The sequence below is a fragment of the Epinephelus lanceolatus genome, chromosome 19 (assembly GCF_041903045.1).
Source record: "Epinephelus lanceolatus isolate andai-2023 chromosome 19, ASM4190304v1, whole genome shotgun sequence".
Lineage (NCBI taxonomy): Eukaryota > Metazoa > Chordata > Actinopteri > Perciformes > Serranidae > Epinephelus > Epinephelus lanceolatus.
Genome location: NC_135752.1, coordinates 1,241,842 through 1,259,522, shown reverse-complemented (window position 1 = coordinate 1,259,522; position 17,681 = coordinate 1,241,842). Strand labels below are relative to the sequence as shown.

General features: G+C 46.0%; 1 protein-coding gene across 6 annotated transcripts in view; it reads right to left on the bottom strand.

Moving 5' to 3' along the window:
• Positions 1–17,681, bottom strand: part of dennd1a (DENN/MADD domain containing 1A) — a 201,118-nt gene that overhangs the window by 12,281 nt on the left and 171,156 nt on the right. For all 6 annotated transcript variants that reach the window (XR_013488182.1, XM_033646211.2, XM_078162365.1 and 3 more), the window contains 2 exons: positions 5,488–5,544; positions 5,052–5,204 (listed from right to left, as the gene is read on the bottom strand). Coding sequence is in view for 5 of the 6 variants with exons in the window: in XM_033646211.2 (XP_033502102.1) it covers positions 5,052–5,204; positions 5,488–5,544 (210 nt within the window). In the remaining variant the exon portion in view is untranslated. The remainder of the gene's footprint in view (positions 1–5,051; positions 5,205–5,487; positions 5,545–17,681) is intronic.

The following is a 17,681-nucleotide window of genomic DNA, read 5'->3' as shown; positions in this document are numbered from 1 at the left end:
GGAGGTTTGTACCAAATCTGAGGAAACTCCCTTAACGCCTTCTTGACATATTGCATTAACGAGAATGAGACTGGTCACATTGACCTTGACCTTTGACCTATGTACCCCAAAATCTAGCCATTTAATCGTTAAGTCCAAGTGAATGTTTGTGCTAAATTTGAGAAAAAAATCCCTCGCGGTGTTCTTGAGATATCAGGTTCACAAAAATGAAACATACGAGGTCCCAGTGACCTTGACCTTTAACCTATTACCACTGAAATCCAATCAGTTCATCTTTGAGTCCAAGTGGACATTTGTGCCAAATTTGAGAAAATTCCCTTAAGGCATTTGACCCATGGCCACCAAAATCTAATCAATGTAGCAGTAAGTCTGTGTGAACATTTGTGCCAAATTTGAAGAAATTCCCTCAAGGTGCTCTTGAGATGTTGCATTCATAAGAATGGGACAAGTGTACACACGGACAACAACCCAAAAACACAGTGCCTCCTGCCACGGCTATCGCTGGCACGGAGAAATAAGGAAAGGGAACATAACTAATTCAAAAATATCTACACCGTCAAAAGGGAGACCCACCGGAATGTAAAGAGTTCCCTCCAGAACTGTTGGCATCCTTAATGAAGATAAGTAAGACAGGCTATGAAAAATGTCTTTCACTCAAATCTTCACAAAAATCTTTTCATTGAAGTTAAATTACTGAGAAAAATAAGGTAAATGGATATTTTTCTCCAAAACATATGCCTCAATTAGTAGCCCCTTTTACACTGCCAGATTTTCCGCGAAGGTTGGGGCATTTTGCCAGCAAGCTGCGAGCGTTTAGACACACAGAGCCGGATTGGCGAGTTGATCCGAGGTGCCCAATTTTCCGCCTCGTAGGATAGTCATATTGGTGGAACCCTTTCAGTTTAAAAAGACCAAGGTGGCCTACCGCAACGGGAAGGGCTGTTGAAGACTTGTGGGAGGGGCTGTTGATGACGCCGCACGTGCGACCCACTGGCGGTGGATAAACAGGAAACAGCTGATAGCAGGAATTAGCGAGCAGCTAGTAGCAAGAGGGAAACACAAACCTGACAGACACTGTACAGATGAGCAACTGGGGAGACAAGGAATTGTGCGCCCTCCTTGTCCTCGCAAACGAAGAGGCCATTAACCGTCAGATGACGGGGACGGTGAAGAACGGGCCGACTTACAAGAGAATTGCCGAAGGACTGACCAGCTGCGGCTTCCCTCCCACGTCACTGTTTACGTCACACGCTAAGTTACACGTTTTGTTACTTGCTCACACCCCCGCTTTGCCCCAAAAAAAGGCACATTCTGTATAAACAAAAGTAGTAGGCCGCATTTTCCCGCACTCCCCAATTTTGTTTTCATACTGCCAATGCTGAAAGAAGACTGATTGGGCTTTCCTGCAAACAATTCCTGTTTAAAAAAGGCTTCAAAGTCCGCTGGAAAATCCTATGAATTTTAGATATAAATTCAGTAAATTTGTCATATTTTACATATTTAAGTCTCTGTTGGTTAAGAACTCTTTAAGTGGTCAACTATGATTTCTTCTTTCACAGGCTGAATTCCCTGAATCATTCATCACTATAGAGAAGAACCAGGAACACAGTGATGATGTTCTACTAAAAGCTGATGAACTGCACAAATCAAGAAACAGATGTAAGAAAATCTCTGAATATTTGAAAATACCCGTTTCCACTTTTATGGCAATAACAGAAGTTTAAAGTGATAGAAAATGACCCTACACACTGTGTGTTTTCTGTTTAAAAGATAGCAAGTACTCACCCATGTTTTACATGTTTACGTTTCCAGTATGATCTTGACATTTATGTGGTTTGTTTCCATGATGAAACAAAAGTGCATATTTGATGGTTTCTGCGTGGACAGGGAGCTCTTGTGTTTCGTGATGCAACATAATAATCAGATGCTTACTTTCTGTTTGTACACAGGGTCATTATTTTCCAATTGGGAGAATATTGTATCATAGGAATGAACAATAATGACAATAATAAATAATAATAATAATAATAATACTAATAATAATAAAAAAAATTCCATCTCATTTTGCTTGTTTTTACCAAAGGGTGCCAACAATTCTGGAGGGCAGTGTGCACTGGAACAATGTATGGAGACATTTTATAGGAATGGGAAAATAAAGAAAATTGTGTTAAAATTTGCAGTTGACAATATAAAACTCACTCACACTGTCCTTGTCCCAGTACACAAGCATGGGAGGGGAATCGATTTATTGGCCAAAGTATGTCCAACTCTGCTGTAATAGGTGGCAATATGCCCCCTTTCTGCTTGTTAGTACTGGACCTTTTTCTAGTTGACCTATTACGTCACTGACCAAACAATCAACAAACAAGTTAGCTACAGTTAGCTCGCACCAAACTGGTACCATGGAGGACAACTTTAAAGCTTTGCACATTTCATCCATCCAAAAATGCATGGCTCTGGATGTGGATTTTGCCATGTTGTTACTGGCTTCAGTCCAAAACACACCGGCGGCGTCACATGATGGAGGCGTCATTGACACGAGTCAAGTGCCGCCCCCAACACACACAGAAAGTGTCGTGCTGCGGGGCGTCAACCGGAATTCTATTGCACACTCCACTCCGCTAGGTGGCGGTAATGTGACCAGCTGGTTGCCAACAGCCAATTAGAACAAAAGACGAGGAAGAAGACGCAGGAAGACAAAGAAAGCACACAGTGCAGGACAACCAAGACAACCAGACAACGACGGTACCAGTGTGAGTTGCTTATTATTGTTGTCTATATGTTATTAATGAAATAATTAATAATTGAAACACTAAATTAATAATCTGAGCAATGAGCTCTTCTTCTCTGCGCTTCAACAGAGCTGCTACTACTGGAGCTGGGAAGTACAAAATAGGTGTTTCTCTGAAAAAGAAGTGCTTTTTCAAGGGTGGCGACGCTGGAAAATAGTGAGAAGAGCCGTGGCGCGTCACGTCGACGCGGGTCAACACGCCGCCGGTGTGGGTTTGTAAATAGAGAATAATGGGGGCGTCTGTTTTGACGTGCGTCATACGGCGCCAGTGTGTTTTGGCCTTTCTTCTTCTGTTAGGCATTTATTGCTATTCGCTAGGGTTGGGTCGGTATGAGAAAAAAAAAACGGTCCGTTTTTTTGTGAAAAACCGCATCAAGTCGGTAATACCAGATTTTCACCACTTGGGGGCGCAACTGACTCATTTAAAATAAAAAACGACCATAGGACAACAGAGTGACAGTAACACTTTGTTTCTTTTATTTCTTACAAATAAATTTGAAGGTTTAGCTTACTCAATCAGTGCAAACAAGGGTTGCCTCTTTCGTCTGGCTTGTTTGTCTGCCATTATCGACTCCCTGTCACTGTTAAAAAAACTCCAGGCTACAGTAGAGGCCTCGGCGCATGCGCACTCGCACTCGCACCCCTTAGTTCAGTCCCCGCCCTACCCCTACCTCCCTCTCTCTCCTGCTCGCTGTGGGCTTGGCGAAGAGGCAGACAGGTGCTCACAGACTCGGGCATACTATAAGCGAAGCGGACTCCACGAGGAATGTCCGCAGTCATTCGGGCTTCTATAGTCGAGCACACTTCCGTGTTGTAGTTTCCTGTAAAAATGTCCATGAAAAATCCCTGCGATGTGAAAAATACATGCCGAGCAGTCTTTTGTGTGACACTGGTGCGCGGAGTGGAGTCCGCGCGGTCGTAAAATCTGAGCTTTGCGTGCATAGGGCTTGCAGACGTCCGCTTTTAGTCCGGACGGACCTCCGCGGAGTCCGCTCCACATACGTTCCACCCAAGTAGGCTGTAAAATGACGTATGCGGTCTGGTCAGTCTGAAAAAAAAAAAAAAAAAAAAACACGGTCCAAGACGGTGTACCGAAATGAATTGGTATTACCGAGAACCGACCCAACCCTACTATTCGCCTTCCAGGTCGTATAGCAGGAATCTGATTAAAGGGGGTGGTTTATTCTGTTTGTCATTCCGAATGAAAGAATTTTGTGTGCATGTAAACGCTCATTCCTCTTTAAGTTCATTCCGGTCTTTCTGCGCATGCTCATTTCCTTGTCCTTCCTGGTCTTCTATCTCCCTTCTTCGACCTTCTACCTCTCTTCTCCTCCTCAACAGACGAAGCATTAGCAGAACAGGTTTGTTGTCGTATTGCTGCTTCAAGAATATAAGCAAAACACGCCCGAAAAAGGCACTAAGAACGTCGTCGCCAAGCATCTTGTTATCCGGAGCGAGGACTACAGTGTTTTCTTCTGGTAAACGTAAACATGCAACATCCGCCCCGCCCCCTATACAAAAAACCTTCCCTGCCCCAAACCTTGCACAGACCCGAATAAAGGTGATTAAACTGGTCTCCCATGTAAACCCTCATTCGGAATGAATATTTCTCATGTAAACTACCTGAAAAAACTTTAATTCCGAATGATTTCATTCAAATTTATTTCATTCCAAATGAGAAGCCATCATGTAACCGCACCCAATAAATCCATTTTCTCTGATGTCATGTAAACGTACTGACTGTTCAATTGGCCCAGTGCAGAAATGAAAAAAGAACAAAACAAAAATAAAGTCAGTCCATCATGCTATTTTTATCTAATCCTGTAAATTAACAACCTGATCAAATTAAATAATACGATGCAAAAATCCAGTATTACCGAAAACAGTCCTGCTGACTGATTTGCAACATTGTCTACAGCTGTCTAACACAGGGCTTTTCAGACTGTGAGGATGGAGCAGAGTTTAAGAGGGAGTGCAGATGGAGAAACAGCAGGAAAGACATTGTGTGAGGTGACAGAGACATGTGCATGCAGTGTTTTAAAAACAACAGAAAGTAAGTTATTGTAGTTTGGTCCACTGATGGGGCCCGCCTATCAAAGCAGTGAGCAGATGGAGCAGTAGCAGTTGCTGTGACACACAGCTCATGAATAACATTAAAGTACTTTAAAAATCCTAACACCCGCAATGATGCAATGTACATCAAAACAAACCCAATCAATCCTCCTCTCCACTCCACGCCCCCCGCCTCATTTCAGCCCACCTGTCCAAAATGCACAGTGATTGGCCTGTGGTCATCCAAGGTTCGCAGTGGCCCCTCCCTCCTGACTGCACCGGTGGAAGATGTAAATCCTGCTGTACTGTCGTCATCAATGACTGCTGACCCTGCTGTGGAAAAGCCATTTTCTGCCTGCTCCTGCAGAGAGGGGACACAGGGAGGTGGAGGAAGGTGAAAGGAGAGATGGCCCTGCAGGGGTAGGGAGGCTGCAAGCTGTGGCTGAGGTTGTAGGGTTCAGTTAAGGTAATTAAGTCAGGGTAGTGATTAAGGGATTTTTTGAAAGAAAGAGACCAAGGACTTTCACCACCTTTGCTCCTGGAGCTGAAGATTCATACTCTTAAGTGTACACACCACTGTAAAAGAGTCTATAGCAACAGCATGACATGATCCACAATGGTTTGTCAGCAACAGAAGTACATACCTTCTGTTTAAGCCGGCTCTTGACTTCCTTGATACGCATTTTTGCATGGTCCTTGGCCTGTCAAACAAACATAAACAAAGCCATATCATTGCCATTCTCATTTCTTACTACTGTTTCAGTTTCCAAACTCTTTCAACCTGCAGGGATGCCGTGTTCCCGGCCAGCATTACTGTCTTTAGGAGACTGTAGCAGGCTGAGTTTTAAAGCTAGAGTGATAATACTAGAAAGACCTAAGAAATCCATTGGCACTAACAATGTCATGCAAGCTTGTCAGGAAGGGGTTTAAATAATAATTAATATTAATATTAATATTCTCTCAGCAGCTAGAGCAGCTCAGGCAGGACACAATCAGTGGCGTCAGGCAGATCAACAGCACTGCCCTCCCAGGGAACCTAAAGCTCTGGTGTTTCCAGTTCAGTTTGCTGCCTCAATATATGTGGCCAATCACCATCTATGAGGTAAGCTCGTCTAGGGCAGATTGTTTGGGAGTAACTAAGTAAGTAAGTAAATAAATCTTTATTTATATAGCACCTTTCACAGCTCAAAGTCACAAAATGCTTCACAATAAATATACAAACAGTTAAATAAATAGAAAACACAGCAAGTACAAATGTGCAAATATACAGTGCAACCGAAACACAATCTATATACAGTCTATATAATTACTTACAATTGTCCAAACACCTGCCTGAAAAGGTGAGTCATCAATTGTATCTTAAAAATGTGGACAGAGGCTAAGGATCTCAGGTCCAAGGGCAAGGAGTTCCAAAGCTTTGGGGCCACGGATCGAAAAGCTCGGTCACCTCGAGTTTTCAGCCTTGTCCGAGGCACAACTAGGATCCCCTGGTTAGAAGACCTCAGTGACCGGTCGGAGATGTAAGGGTTGAGGAACTCGCAAATATAAGCAGGGGCTACTCTGTGGAGGGCTCTGCATATCAGGACCAGGACCTTGAATTGGAATCTAAAGTGAACAGGAAGCCAGTGCAGGGATGCCAGGATGGGGGTGATATGGCAAGACTTACGTGACCGAGTGAGCAACCTGGCAGCGGCATTTTGGACAAGTTGTAAATGGTCCAGAGATGTTTTACTGAGGCAGGTGAACAGTGAATTGCAGTAGTCAAGCCGGGATGAAATAAATGCATGGATGGCCATTTCCAGTTCTGAGTGTGAGACGGTGGACCTGAGTTTTGCAAGGTTTCTGAGGTGGAAGAAGCATGAGCAGGACAGAGAATTAACATGTTTTTCAAACAGCATGTTTTGGTCAAAAATTACCCCAAGGTTCCTGAGGTCAGACCTGATGTTATGTGCCAGTGACCCCATGTGGTTGACTACCTTAGAGACCGTAGAGTCATCCGCAGTAATAAGAAACTCAGTCTTGTCTGCGTTTAGTTGGAGGAAGTTGTTTGCCATCCAGCTCTTGATAGCAGACAGACATTCATGAATATGTTGATTTCGTCTATGTTATCTGGTTTAAATGACAGGTATAGTTGGATGTCATCTGCATATCAATGATAGGAAACGCCTTTGAAATTACTGATGATACGGCTAAGGGGAGGCATATACAGGGAGAACAGTATAGGGGCCAGAACAGAACCCTGAGGCAGGCCACATGATAGTGGGGCGGAATCAGACACAAAAGGGGTAACAGCTACTGAGAAGCTTCTCTCACTAATGTAGGAGGCGAACCACTTCAAGGCACTCCCCGAGACATCCACCCACCTACTGAGCCTGTCGAGCATGATATGGTGGTCTACAGTATCAAATGCTGCACTCAGGTCTAATAACACCAGTATGGATCATTTGCCTGCATCGGTAGCCATCATGATGCCATTTGACACTCTGAGGAGGGCTGTTTCTGTGGAGCGCTGCTGCCGGAAACCAGAGTGGAATTTATCTAACAGGCCTTGGGTGGTCAAGAAGGAGATAAGTTGGTTTGCTACTACTTTCTCAAGGATTTTAGATTTAGTTGGCAGTTTGGAGATGGGTCTGTAATTTTTAGGTATGGAAGGGTCTAAGCTTGGCTTTTTGAGAAGCGGCTGCACAGTAGCCTGATTTCGGCAAAGTGTTAATAATGGAGACCAAGCTAGGGCCCACAGAGCTAAAAACCTCTTTCAGCAAGGACGTTGGTAAGATGTCTAGTGGACTGGAGGAGGATTGCATGGTGCTCACTAGCTCAGTCAGATCCTGCAGAGTAATAGAGGAGAAACTGCTGAGAGAAGCCAGCCTGGGTGGACAGGTTGGAGGGGAGGCAGCGGAGGGGGTGATACTAGCCCTTTCATCAACACATTCACAAAAAAAGACAGAAAATTATTACAATTGATTGTAATACCGATTGGAAGAAACAGGGACTGAGGGGAGTGGAGGACTGATAATGTTATTAATAGTCTGGAATAAGACTCTGGGGTTTCGTCTGCTGGAAGTGATCAGGTTAGCAAAATAAGCAGCCCTTGCGTTCTTAATCAGCGCATAAAGTTCTGTTAACAGATATTTGAGATAGAAATGGTGAACCTGGAGTTTGGTGGATTTCCAAAGGCGTTCCATTTTTCGACATTTGCGTTTGTGGCTGTGGATCTGACCATTCATGATGGACAACAACAAAATCGCGTGTACCCGGCCTGGAGGGTTACTGGGGCCCCACCCTGGAGCCAGGCCTGGGGTTGGGGCCTGTGGGCGAGTGCCTGGTAGCCGGGCCTTCGCCCATGGGGTTCGGCCGGGCCCAGCCCGATGCGACATGGGCTCATCCCCCTGCAGGCCCACCACCCGCAGAGGGATCCAGAAGGGATAGGTGCAGTGTGGATCGGGCAGCAGATCAAGACGGGGGCCTTGGTGGTCCGATCCTCGGCTACGGAAGTTGGCTCTTGGGACACCTTGACACATAGTTCCGGCTCTGGAACCCAAGTCCTTGAGAGGGGTTGGACTCTCTCCTTTGCTGGAGTTGCTCCGAGTGAGATCCCCCAGACTCTCTGCCTGTACGTTGGGGTTCACCCCAGTAGATGAAAGGGTTGCTTCCCTGCGCTTTCGGGTCGGAGAACGGGTCCTGACTGTTGTCTGCACTTATGCGCCAAACAGCAGTTCAGAGTTCCCGCCCTTTTTCAATCAATCAATCAATTTTATTTATAAAGCCCAATATCACAAATCACAATTTGCCTCACAGGGCTTTACAGCATACGACATCCCTCTGTCCTTTGGACCCTCACAGTGGATAAGGAAAAACTCCCCAAAAAAAAAACCTTAAACGGGGAAAAAAAATGATAGAATGATAGAAAAATGATCCCTCCTCAGTTGCTCAGGAAGAGCAACTGAGGAGGGATCCCTCTTCCAGGACGGACAGATGTGCAATAGATGTTGTACAGAACAGATCAACATAATAAATTAACAGTAATCCGCATGACACAATGAGACAGAGAGAGAGAGAGAGACAGAGAGAGATGCAGGACAGACGGTAATGACAGTAGCTTATAACAACACTAATGAAAGTAATAATATTATAATTATAGTTCTGGCTACTGTGGTACAATATGTTGAAAGTATGTATTAATATCTGATAGTATACATATGTGACAATAATCATATGTGTATAATAACAGTAGAAGTATGACTAATGACTAATGATGGCAGCAGCAGCAGGAGGCATCTGGCAGGACCACGGCAGCAGCACAACCACACACGTCACGCTGTCCAGGCACCGCTGTGATATGAGTTAATCTGAGAGACAGTGGAGCACAAAGGCTCCGGAGAAGAAGCCGAGTTAGTGACATCCAGAATGGCCGAGTTAGCAAGATGCAGTAATAGAATACGAGAGCGAGAGAGAGAGAGAGAGAGAGAGAGAAGGTGCCCGGTGTATTATAGGGGGTCCTCCGGCAGACTAGGCCTAAGTCAGCCTAACTAGGGGCTGGTACAGGGCAAGCCTGAGCCAGCCCTAACTATAAGCTTTATCAAAGAGGAAAGTCTTAAGTCTAGTCTTAAATGTGGAGACGGTGTCTGCCTCCCGGACCGTAACAGGAAGATGATTCCACAGGAGAGGAGCCTGATAGCTGAAGGCTCTGGCTCCTGATCTACTTTTGGAGACTTTAGGGACCACGAGTAACCCTGCATTCTCCGAGCGCAGTGTTCTGGTGGGATAATATGGCACTATGAGCTCTCTAAGATATGACGGAGCTTGACCATTTAGAGCTTTATAGGTTAACAGTAGAATTTTAAATTCAATTCTGGATTTTACAGGGAGCCAGTGCAGAGAAGCTAAAACAGGAGAAATGATCTTGTTTCTTAGTTCCTGTTAGTACACGTGCTGCTGCATTCTGAATTAGCTGGAGAGTTTTTAAGGACTTACTAGAGCTACCTGATAATAGAGAGTTACAGTAATCCAGCCTAGAGGTAACAAAAGCGTGGACCAATTTTTCTTTATCTTTTTGGGTCAGGATAGGCCTAATTTTCGCAATATTATGGAGATGAAAAAATTCAGTCCGTGAGGTTTGTTTTAAATGAGAATTAAAAGACAAATCTTGATCAAATGTTACTCCGAGGTTTCTTACGGTAGTGCTAGAGGCCAGAGCAATGCCATCTAGAGAAACTATGTCATCAGATAAAAAGTCTCTGAGTTGTTTGGGGCCAAGAACAATAACTTCAGTTTTGTCTGAATTTAACATCAGGAAATTGGTGCTCATCCAGGTTTTTATGTCTTTAAGGCAATTATGAAGTTTAGTTAATTGATTACTTTCTTCTGGCTTCACAGATAAATACAACTGAGTATCATCCGCATAACAATGGAAATTTATAGAGTGATTTCTAATGATGTTACCTAAAGGAAGCATATATACAGTAAATAGGATTGGTCCGAGCACAGAACCTTGCGGAACTCCAAAACAAACTTTGGTACATAAGGATGATTCATTATGAACGTCAACAAACTGAAAACGATCAGATAAATAAGATTTAAACCAGCTTAGTGCAGAACCTTTTAGGCCAATTAAGTGTTCCAGTCTCTGTAGCAGAATTTGATGGTCAATTGTGTCAAACGCTGCACTAAGATCTAATAAAACAATTACAGAGACGAGTCCTTTGTCTGAAGCAATCAGAAGGTCATTTGTAATTTTAACTAGTGCTGTCTCAGTGCTATGATGCACTCTAAATCCTGACTGAAATTCCTCAAATAAATTATTATCATGGAGAAAATCACACAGCTGGTCTGCGACTACTTTCTCAAGGATCTTTGACATAAAGGGAAGATTAGATATTGGTCTATAGTTGGCTAACACTTCTGGATCCAGGGTGGGCTTTTTTAGGAGAGGTTTAATAACAGCTACCTTACAAGTCTGTGGTACGTAGCCTGTTAATAAGGATATATTGATCATATCAAATATATGAGTGTTAACTAAAGGTAAGACCTCCTTAAGTAGCCTAGTTGGGATGGGGTCTAAGAGACACGTTGATGATTTAGATGAAGAAATCACTGCGGTCAATTCTTGAAGAGAAATTGGGGAGAAGCAATCTAAATATATATTAGGTCTTACAGCTGTGTTTGAGGTTAGATAGGAACTATCTGAGGACAGGAGGTCATGAATTTTGCCTCTAATAGTTAGAATTTTGTCATTAAAAAAGCTCATAAAATCATTACTGCTAAGGGCTAAAGGAATACAAGGCTCAATAGAGCTTTGACTCTCAGTCAGCCTGGCTACAGTGCTTTAAAGAAACCTGGGGTTGTTCTTGTTTTCTTCTATTAATGCTGAGTAATAGTTTGCTCTGGCATTGCGGAGGCCCCTCTTATACGTTTTGAGACTGTCTGTCCAGATTAAACGAGATTCTTCCAGTTTGGTTAATCACCAGTTCCCTTCAAATTTTCGCGATATTTGTTTTAACTTACGGGTTTGAGAGTTATACCAAGGAGCGAACTTTCTTTGCTTTGTTAACTTCTTTTTAAGAGGAGCTAAAGAGTCGAGTGTTGTTCACAGCGAGCCTACGGCGCTATCGACAAGATGATCAATTCGGGAGAGGTTAAAGTCGGCACGGGAAACCTCTGTTACTGAAGGACTTAAGGTAAGGTAAGGTAAGGTAAGGTAACTTTATTTGTACCCGAAGGTAGATTTGGTTCACAGTTTAAGAGATGATTTGGCTTCATCCACACAAAACAGACAAACAGGTCAGACACAGTAACATATTAACAATAAAAAGGTAAAGTGTCATCAGTGTGTGAATTCTAAGTGCAGGATTAAAAAGGGCATGTAAAACCATTATAATAACTTGGTACTGAATTTAACGACGGAGTAATCACTTCCTTAAATTTTGTGACAGCACTATCTGATAAATATCTAGTATAGTAACTGTTGCTGAGTGGTGTGTAATCGAGTAAAAAGAAATCACAAGTAATCAAATAATGATTCGATAGCGAGGGATTCTGTGGAAAGACTGTTAGGTTATCAATTTCAATTCCATATGTCAGAACTAGATCGAGGGTATGGTTAAAACAATGAGTGGGTTCATGAGATAAACGCGGTAGCCAGGGAGTCATTATCAACGTCAACATGAATGTTAAAATCGCCTACAATAATAACTTTATCTGATTTAAGACCTAAACTGGATAAAAACTCTGAGAATTTAGAAACAAATTGAGAATACGGGCCAGGAGCACGGTATGACTGGGAGGAGTGGATTCATTAAGACTAACATATTCATCTGGACACAGCCAGGTTTCAGTGAGACTGAGTAAATCAATATGATTATCTGATATTAATTCATTCACTAACACTGCTTTAGATGGTAGAGACCTCATATTTAACAGTCCGCATTTAATTCTCCTGTTTTGTCTTTCTGTCACAGAAGAGGTTTTAATTTTTATGAGGTTGTTAAGCACAACTCCTCTTTGTTTAATTTTAGATTTAGATAATTTGGGTGGTCGGGGGACAGACACCGTTTGTATAAAACTATGAAAACTATGGGTGGGTAATTGCACTAGAAGCTCAGAGAAGCGTATAGGACTGCGACTCCCGATCTCTGCGAGTCCTGATCTCAACTCAGGGTTGTCAGGGATTTGAATTACTAATAAAATTTGCCAGGTTCCTAGATATGAGAGCAGCTCCATCCAAAGTGGGATGAATGTCGTCTCTCCTAATAAGACCAGGTTTTCCCCAGAAAGTTTGCCAATTAATAACGAAACCCACATTGTTTGCTGGACACCACCTGGACAGCCAGCGATTAAATGATGACATGCGGCTAAACTTGTCATCACTGGTCAGATTTGGGAGGGGTCCAGAGAAAACTAAGTCCGACATTGTTTTTCCATATTCACACACCGAGGCAATATTAATTTTGGTGACCTCCGATTGGCGTAACCGGGTGTCATTGCCGCCGACGTGAATAACAATCTTACTGAATCTACGTTTAGCTTTAGCCAGCAGTTTTAAATTTGATTCAATGTTGCCTGCTCTGGCCCCAGTGATACATTTGACTATGGTCGCTGGTGTTGCTAACTTCACTTCACGTGCCGCTGGTGTTGCTAACTTCACGACTCCAGTTTTTGGAGTCCCTGGGATGGGTGCTGGACAGGGCCCCAACCAGGGACTCCATTGTTCTGCTGGGGGACTTCAACACTCACGTGAGCAATGACAGCGGGACCTGGAGGGGCGTGATTGGGAGGAATGGCCTGCCCGATCTGAACCCGAGTGGTGTTCAGTTATTTGACTTCTGTGCGGGTCGCAGTTTGGCCATAACTAACACCATGTTCGAACATAAGGATGTCCATCGGTGCACGTTGCACCAGGACAGCCTAGGTTGCAGGTCAATGATTGATGTAGTTGTATCATTTGACCTGCGGCCATATGTTCTGGACACTCGGGTGAAGAGAGGAGCAGAGCTGTCAACTGATCACCACCTGGTGGTGAGTTGGATCAGATGGCAGGGGAGGGCGCCGCGCAGACCTGGCAGGCCCAAATGAGCAGTGAGGGTCTGCTGGGAACGCCTGGCGGAAGAACCTGTCAAGATGATCTTCAACTCCCACTTCCGGAAGAACTTCGACGGCATCCCGAGGGCAGAGGGGGACATTGAGTCCGAATGGGCCTTGTTCCGCTCTGCCATTTTCGAGGCGGCGGTCGCAAGCTGTGGCTGCAAGGCCGCTGGGGCCAGTTGCGGCGGTAATCCATCCATCAGGCTGAAGAAGGAGGCCTACAGGGCATGGTTGGTCTGTGGGTCTCCGGAAGCAGCTGACGGGTATCGGCGGGCCAAGCAGAGCGCAGCAGCAGCAGTCGTGGAGGCAAAAACTCGGGCGTGGGAGGAGTTCGGTGAGGCCATGGAGAAAGACTATCGATGGGCTCCAAAGAGGTTCTGGCAAACCATCCGGCGCCTCAGGGGGGGGGAAGGCGCAACTTGCTCACACTGTTTACAGTGGGGGCGGGGAGTTGCTGACGTCAACTGGGGACATTGTCGGGTGGCGGAAGGAATACTTTAAAGGAGCTCCTCAATCCCACCAACATGCATTCCAGTGAGGAAACAGAGCCTCGGGGGTGGGTTGTGAAATTTCTGGGGCAGAAATTTGGTGGCAGAGTCTGGGGGGTGGATGAAATTCGCCCTGGATATCTCAAGGCTCTGGATGTTGTAGAGCTGTCCTGGCTGACACGCCTCTGCAACATTGCGTGGACATAGGGGGCAGTGTCTCTGGAGTGGCAGACTGGGGTGGTGGTCCCCATCTTCAAGAAAGGGGACCAGAGGATGTGTTCCAACTACAGGGGGATTACACTCCTCAGCCTACCCAGTAAGGTCTACTCCAGGGTGCTGGAGAAGAGGGTCCAGTTGATAGTTGAACCTCAGATTGAGGAGGAGCAATGTGGTTTTCGTCCTGGACGCAGAACTGTGGACCAGCTCCTTACGCTCGCCAGGGTGCTGGAGGTGGCATGGGAGTTTGCCCAACCAGTCCACATGTGTTTTGTGGATTTGGAGAAGGCTTACGACCGTGTCCCCAGGGGCATCCTGTGGGGGGTGCGCCGGGAGTATGGGGTTGGTGGCCCCTTGCTAAGGGCCATCCAGTCCCTGTACCGAAGGAGCGCGAGTCTGGTTTGCATGGCTGGCAGTAAGTCGGACCTGTTCCCGGTGAGGGTTGGACTTTCCCAGGGCTGCCCTTCGTCACCGGTTCTGTTCATAACTTGCATGGACAGAATTTCTAGGTTCAGCTGAGTGGTGGAGGGTGTCATGTTCAGTGACGGGAGGATCTTGTCCCTGCTTTTTGCGGATGACGTGGTCCTCCTAGCCCCATCAAACAGCAACCTCCAGCTCTTGCTGGGACGGTTCGCAGCCAAATGTGAAGCAGCTGGGATGAGAATCAGCACCTCCAAGTCCAAGACCAAGTCTGAGGCCATGGTCCTCAGCCGGAAAAGGGTGGATTGCCCACTCCAGGTCGGGGGGGGGGGTCCTGCCTCAGGTGGAGGAGTTTAAGTATCTCGGGATCTTGTTCACGAGTGAGGGTAGGATGGAGCAGGAGATTGACAGGTGGATTGGGGCGGCGTCAGCAGTGATGCAGGCACTTAACCGGTCCATTGTGGTGAAAAGGGAGCTTAGCTAGAAAGCGAAGCTCTCGATTTACCGGACGATCTACGTTCCAACCCTCACCTATGGTCACGAGCTCTGGGTAGTGACTGAAAGAACGAGATCGCGAGTACAAGCGGCCGAAATGAGTTTCCCCCGCAGGGTGGCTGGGCTCCACCTTAGAGATAGGGTGAGGAGCTTGGACATCCGGGAGGGACTCGGAGTAGAGCCGCTGCTCCTCCACATCGAGAGGAGCCACTTGAGGTGGTTCGGGCATCTGGTAAGGATGCCTTCCGGATGCCTCCCCTGGGAGGTGTTTCGGACATGTCCAACCGGGAGGAGACCTCGGGGCCGCCCCAGGACACACTGGAGTGATTACATCGCCTGGCTGGCCTGGGAACGCCTCGGGGTTCCCTCGGAAGAGCTGACGGAAGTGGCTGGGGAGAGGGCTGTCTGGGCTTCTTTGCTGAGGCTGCTGCCCCCCGCGACCCGGATAAGCGGAGGACGACGACGACGATGATGACGGCTGCGGATCTGGTTATTTACCCAAGGAGAGGAGTTAACAGGTCTGATGGTACGGGTAACTGTGGGGGCTATTTCATCTAAAATTGTGGAGCAGTGGGAGTTGAAATCATGAACGAGAGAATCTACATCCGCATGAGGTGACTGAGCTTGGCCTGCACGGCAGTCAAAAGCTGCAGAAAATTTTTCCGCCGAGAGACTGTTAAGGATGCATGAACTTTTTGCTTGCTTCCCTGGTGTAATGTCAGCATCAAATGATAGATTGAATAGTACACTTTTGTGGTCAGTTACAGGCAAATCCTCAGTACTAATACCCTTAATGTGAGTGGGACCAGATATATGTTGGTTCAGGTTAAATGACTGATATTTAGAAAGTTTGCAGCAAAGCTGTTAGTGTTATCATTTACATGTATGTTAAAGTCGCCAGCCAGGAAGATTCTTTCATAATGAATGATGATAAAAACTCACTAAAATCAGACAGAAAAGCACCATTTATGCCTGGGGGGCGATAAATTACACAACAATAAAATGGGTTGGAGCAACCAGTTTTGGTCATCAAAACTTCCAATTGTTGAAAAAGATCCAGTGCTCAACTTGCGGGTGGTAAACAGTCTCTGTGGACTATGGCTAGCCCCCCACCACGGCCCGAGACCCGTGGGGCACAGGAGAAAGAGGAGTTTGGAGGACAAAGTTCAATCATTGAAACAAATTCCTGCTCTTTCTGCCAGGTCTCTGTTATCAGCAGGCAGTCCAAACCTTTGGCAACAAAGAAATCATTCAAAATGAATGATTTATTGGCTATTGATCGGGCGTTCAATAATGCGAAACAGATGCCTCGTGCATGTCAAGAGTAGCAGTGCAATTAATAAGGAATAAGTTCTGATAGCACCTGGGAGTACTGTGTGGCTTCACTGGATATGGTCTATCCGTAATTAAAACGGGAATGTTTGTGGAAGGGAAGACATAATCTGTGGAGGCAGTATGAGAAGGGCCGGGATGGATAGGATGACTTAGATACGACGCAGAAACAGTGCTATTGCACTTGGAGCTATCTGTAGACATTAGTGGCAGTTTCAGTTGGCGCCTGTAGGGGGAGCGGTTACAGGAGGCAGTACTCACAGAGCTCACAGAGGGCATCTTAGAAGAGGAAGAAGAAGAAGAAAGCGCTGAGGAGGGGGTGTGGCATGTAAACAGTCACACGCGTGTGTGTGTGTGTGCCATGGCGTGTACAGTGTACTGTATGTTGGCTGCGAGCATGTGGCTACCTAATTTACTCGGGTGCAGTCCATCCTGCCGATAGAAAGAGGGGGCGATTCCAAAATAAGTTAAAGTTGTCCTCAAAATTAAAACCAAGAGTACTGTAGGCATTCCGAATCCAAGAATGGAGGGAGAGGAGTTTGCTGAACCGCTGTGCACCGAGTCTGAGTGTGGGAAGAGGCCCGCTAATAAAGATTGACTTCCCGCAGTCTTTCAGAGTGGTGAACAGACTGTTAAAGTCCTTCTTCAGCAGTTCAGACTGACTCCGGACAACATCATTCGTACCGAGGTGCGAAATGACGCGTTTGATGGAGCGTGGAAGAGATTGCAGTAAATTTGGGAGTTTGTCTATGATTTTTGAGACAGTGGCTCCTGGAAAGTAGTAAATGGTGGCGTTAAAAAAGCGGATATTTCTCATTATGGAGTCCCCCACTATGGCAGTAGTTGGGGGGAACAATGGATGAGGAGGGGGAGCTAGCCCCATTGCTCCATGGGGGGTGCCAGTGAAGAGTGTGGCAGGGACACAACTGTGGCTGCGGGCTCAAATGTCCCCTCACGGCAGGGAAGTCCGCCGGAGCGTCTCGCTCTGAGGGCAGCCTCTTTCACGATCTTCCGCCGGGAGGAGGAGGTCGAGGACCTGACCAAGAGTCCCGGTGCAGGTCTACTAGCTCCCTGGGCCCCCGACAGCGAGACATTCACGGGGTTAGCAGGAGAAGAGAAGACAGATTGCAGCAGAGGGAATTCCTCGATGCTCAGGATGTTAAATCTGTTTTCCAGCTGGAGCTCACAAGGTGGGAAAGGTAGTGGAGTGGATTTCCCTCGCTTTTTTCCATTTACCATGGACCATGGCTCTTGGCTGGCAGTGGAGCTGTTTGCTCTAAACCTCGGGTTTGGGCTGCAGGTGAATG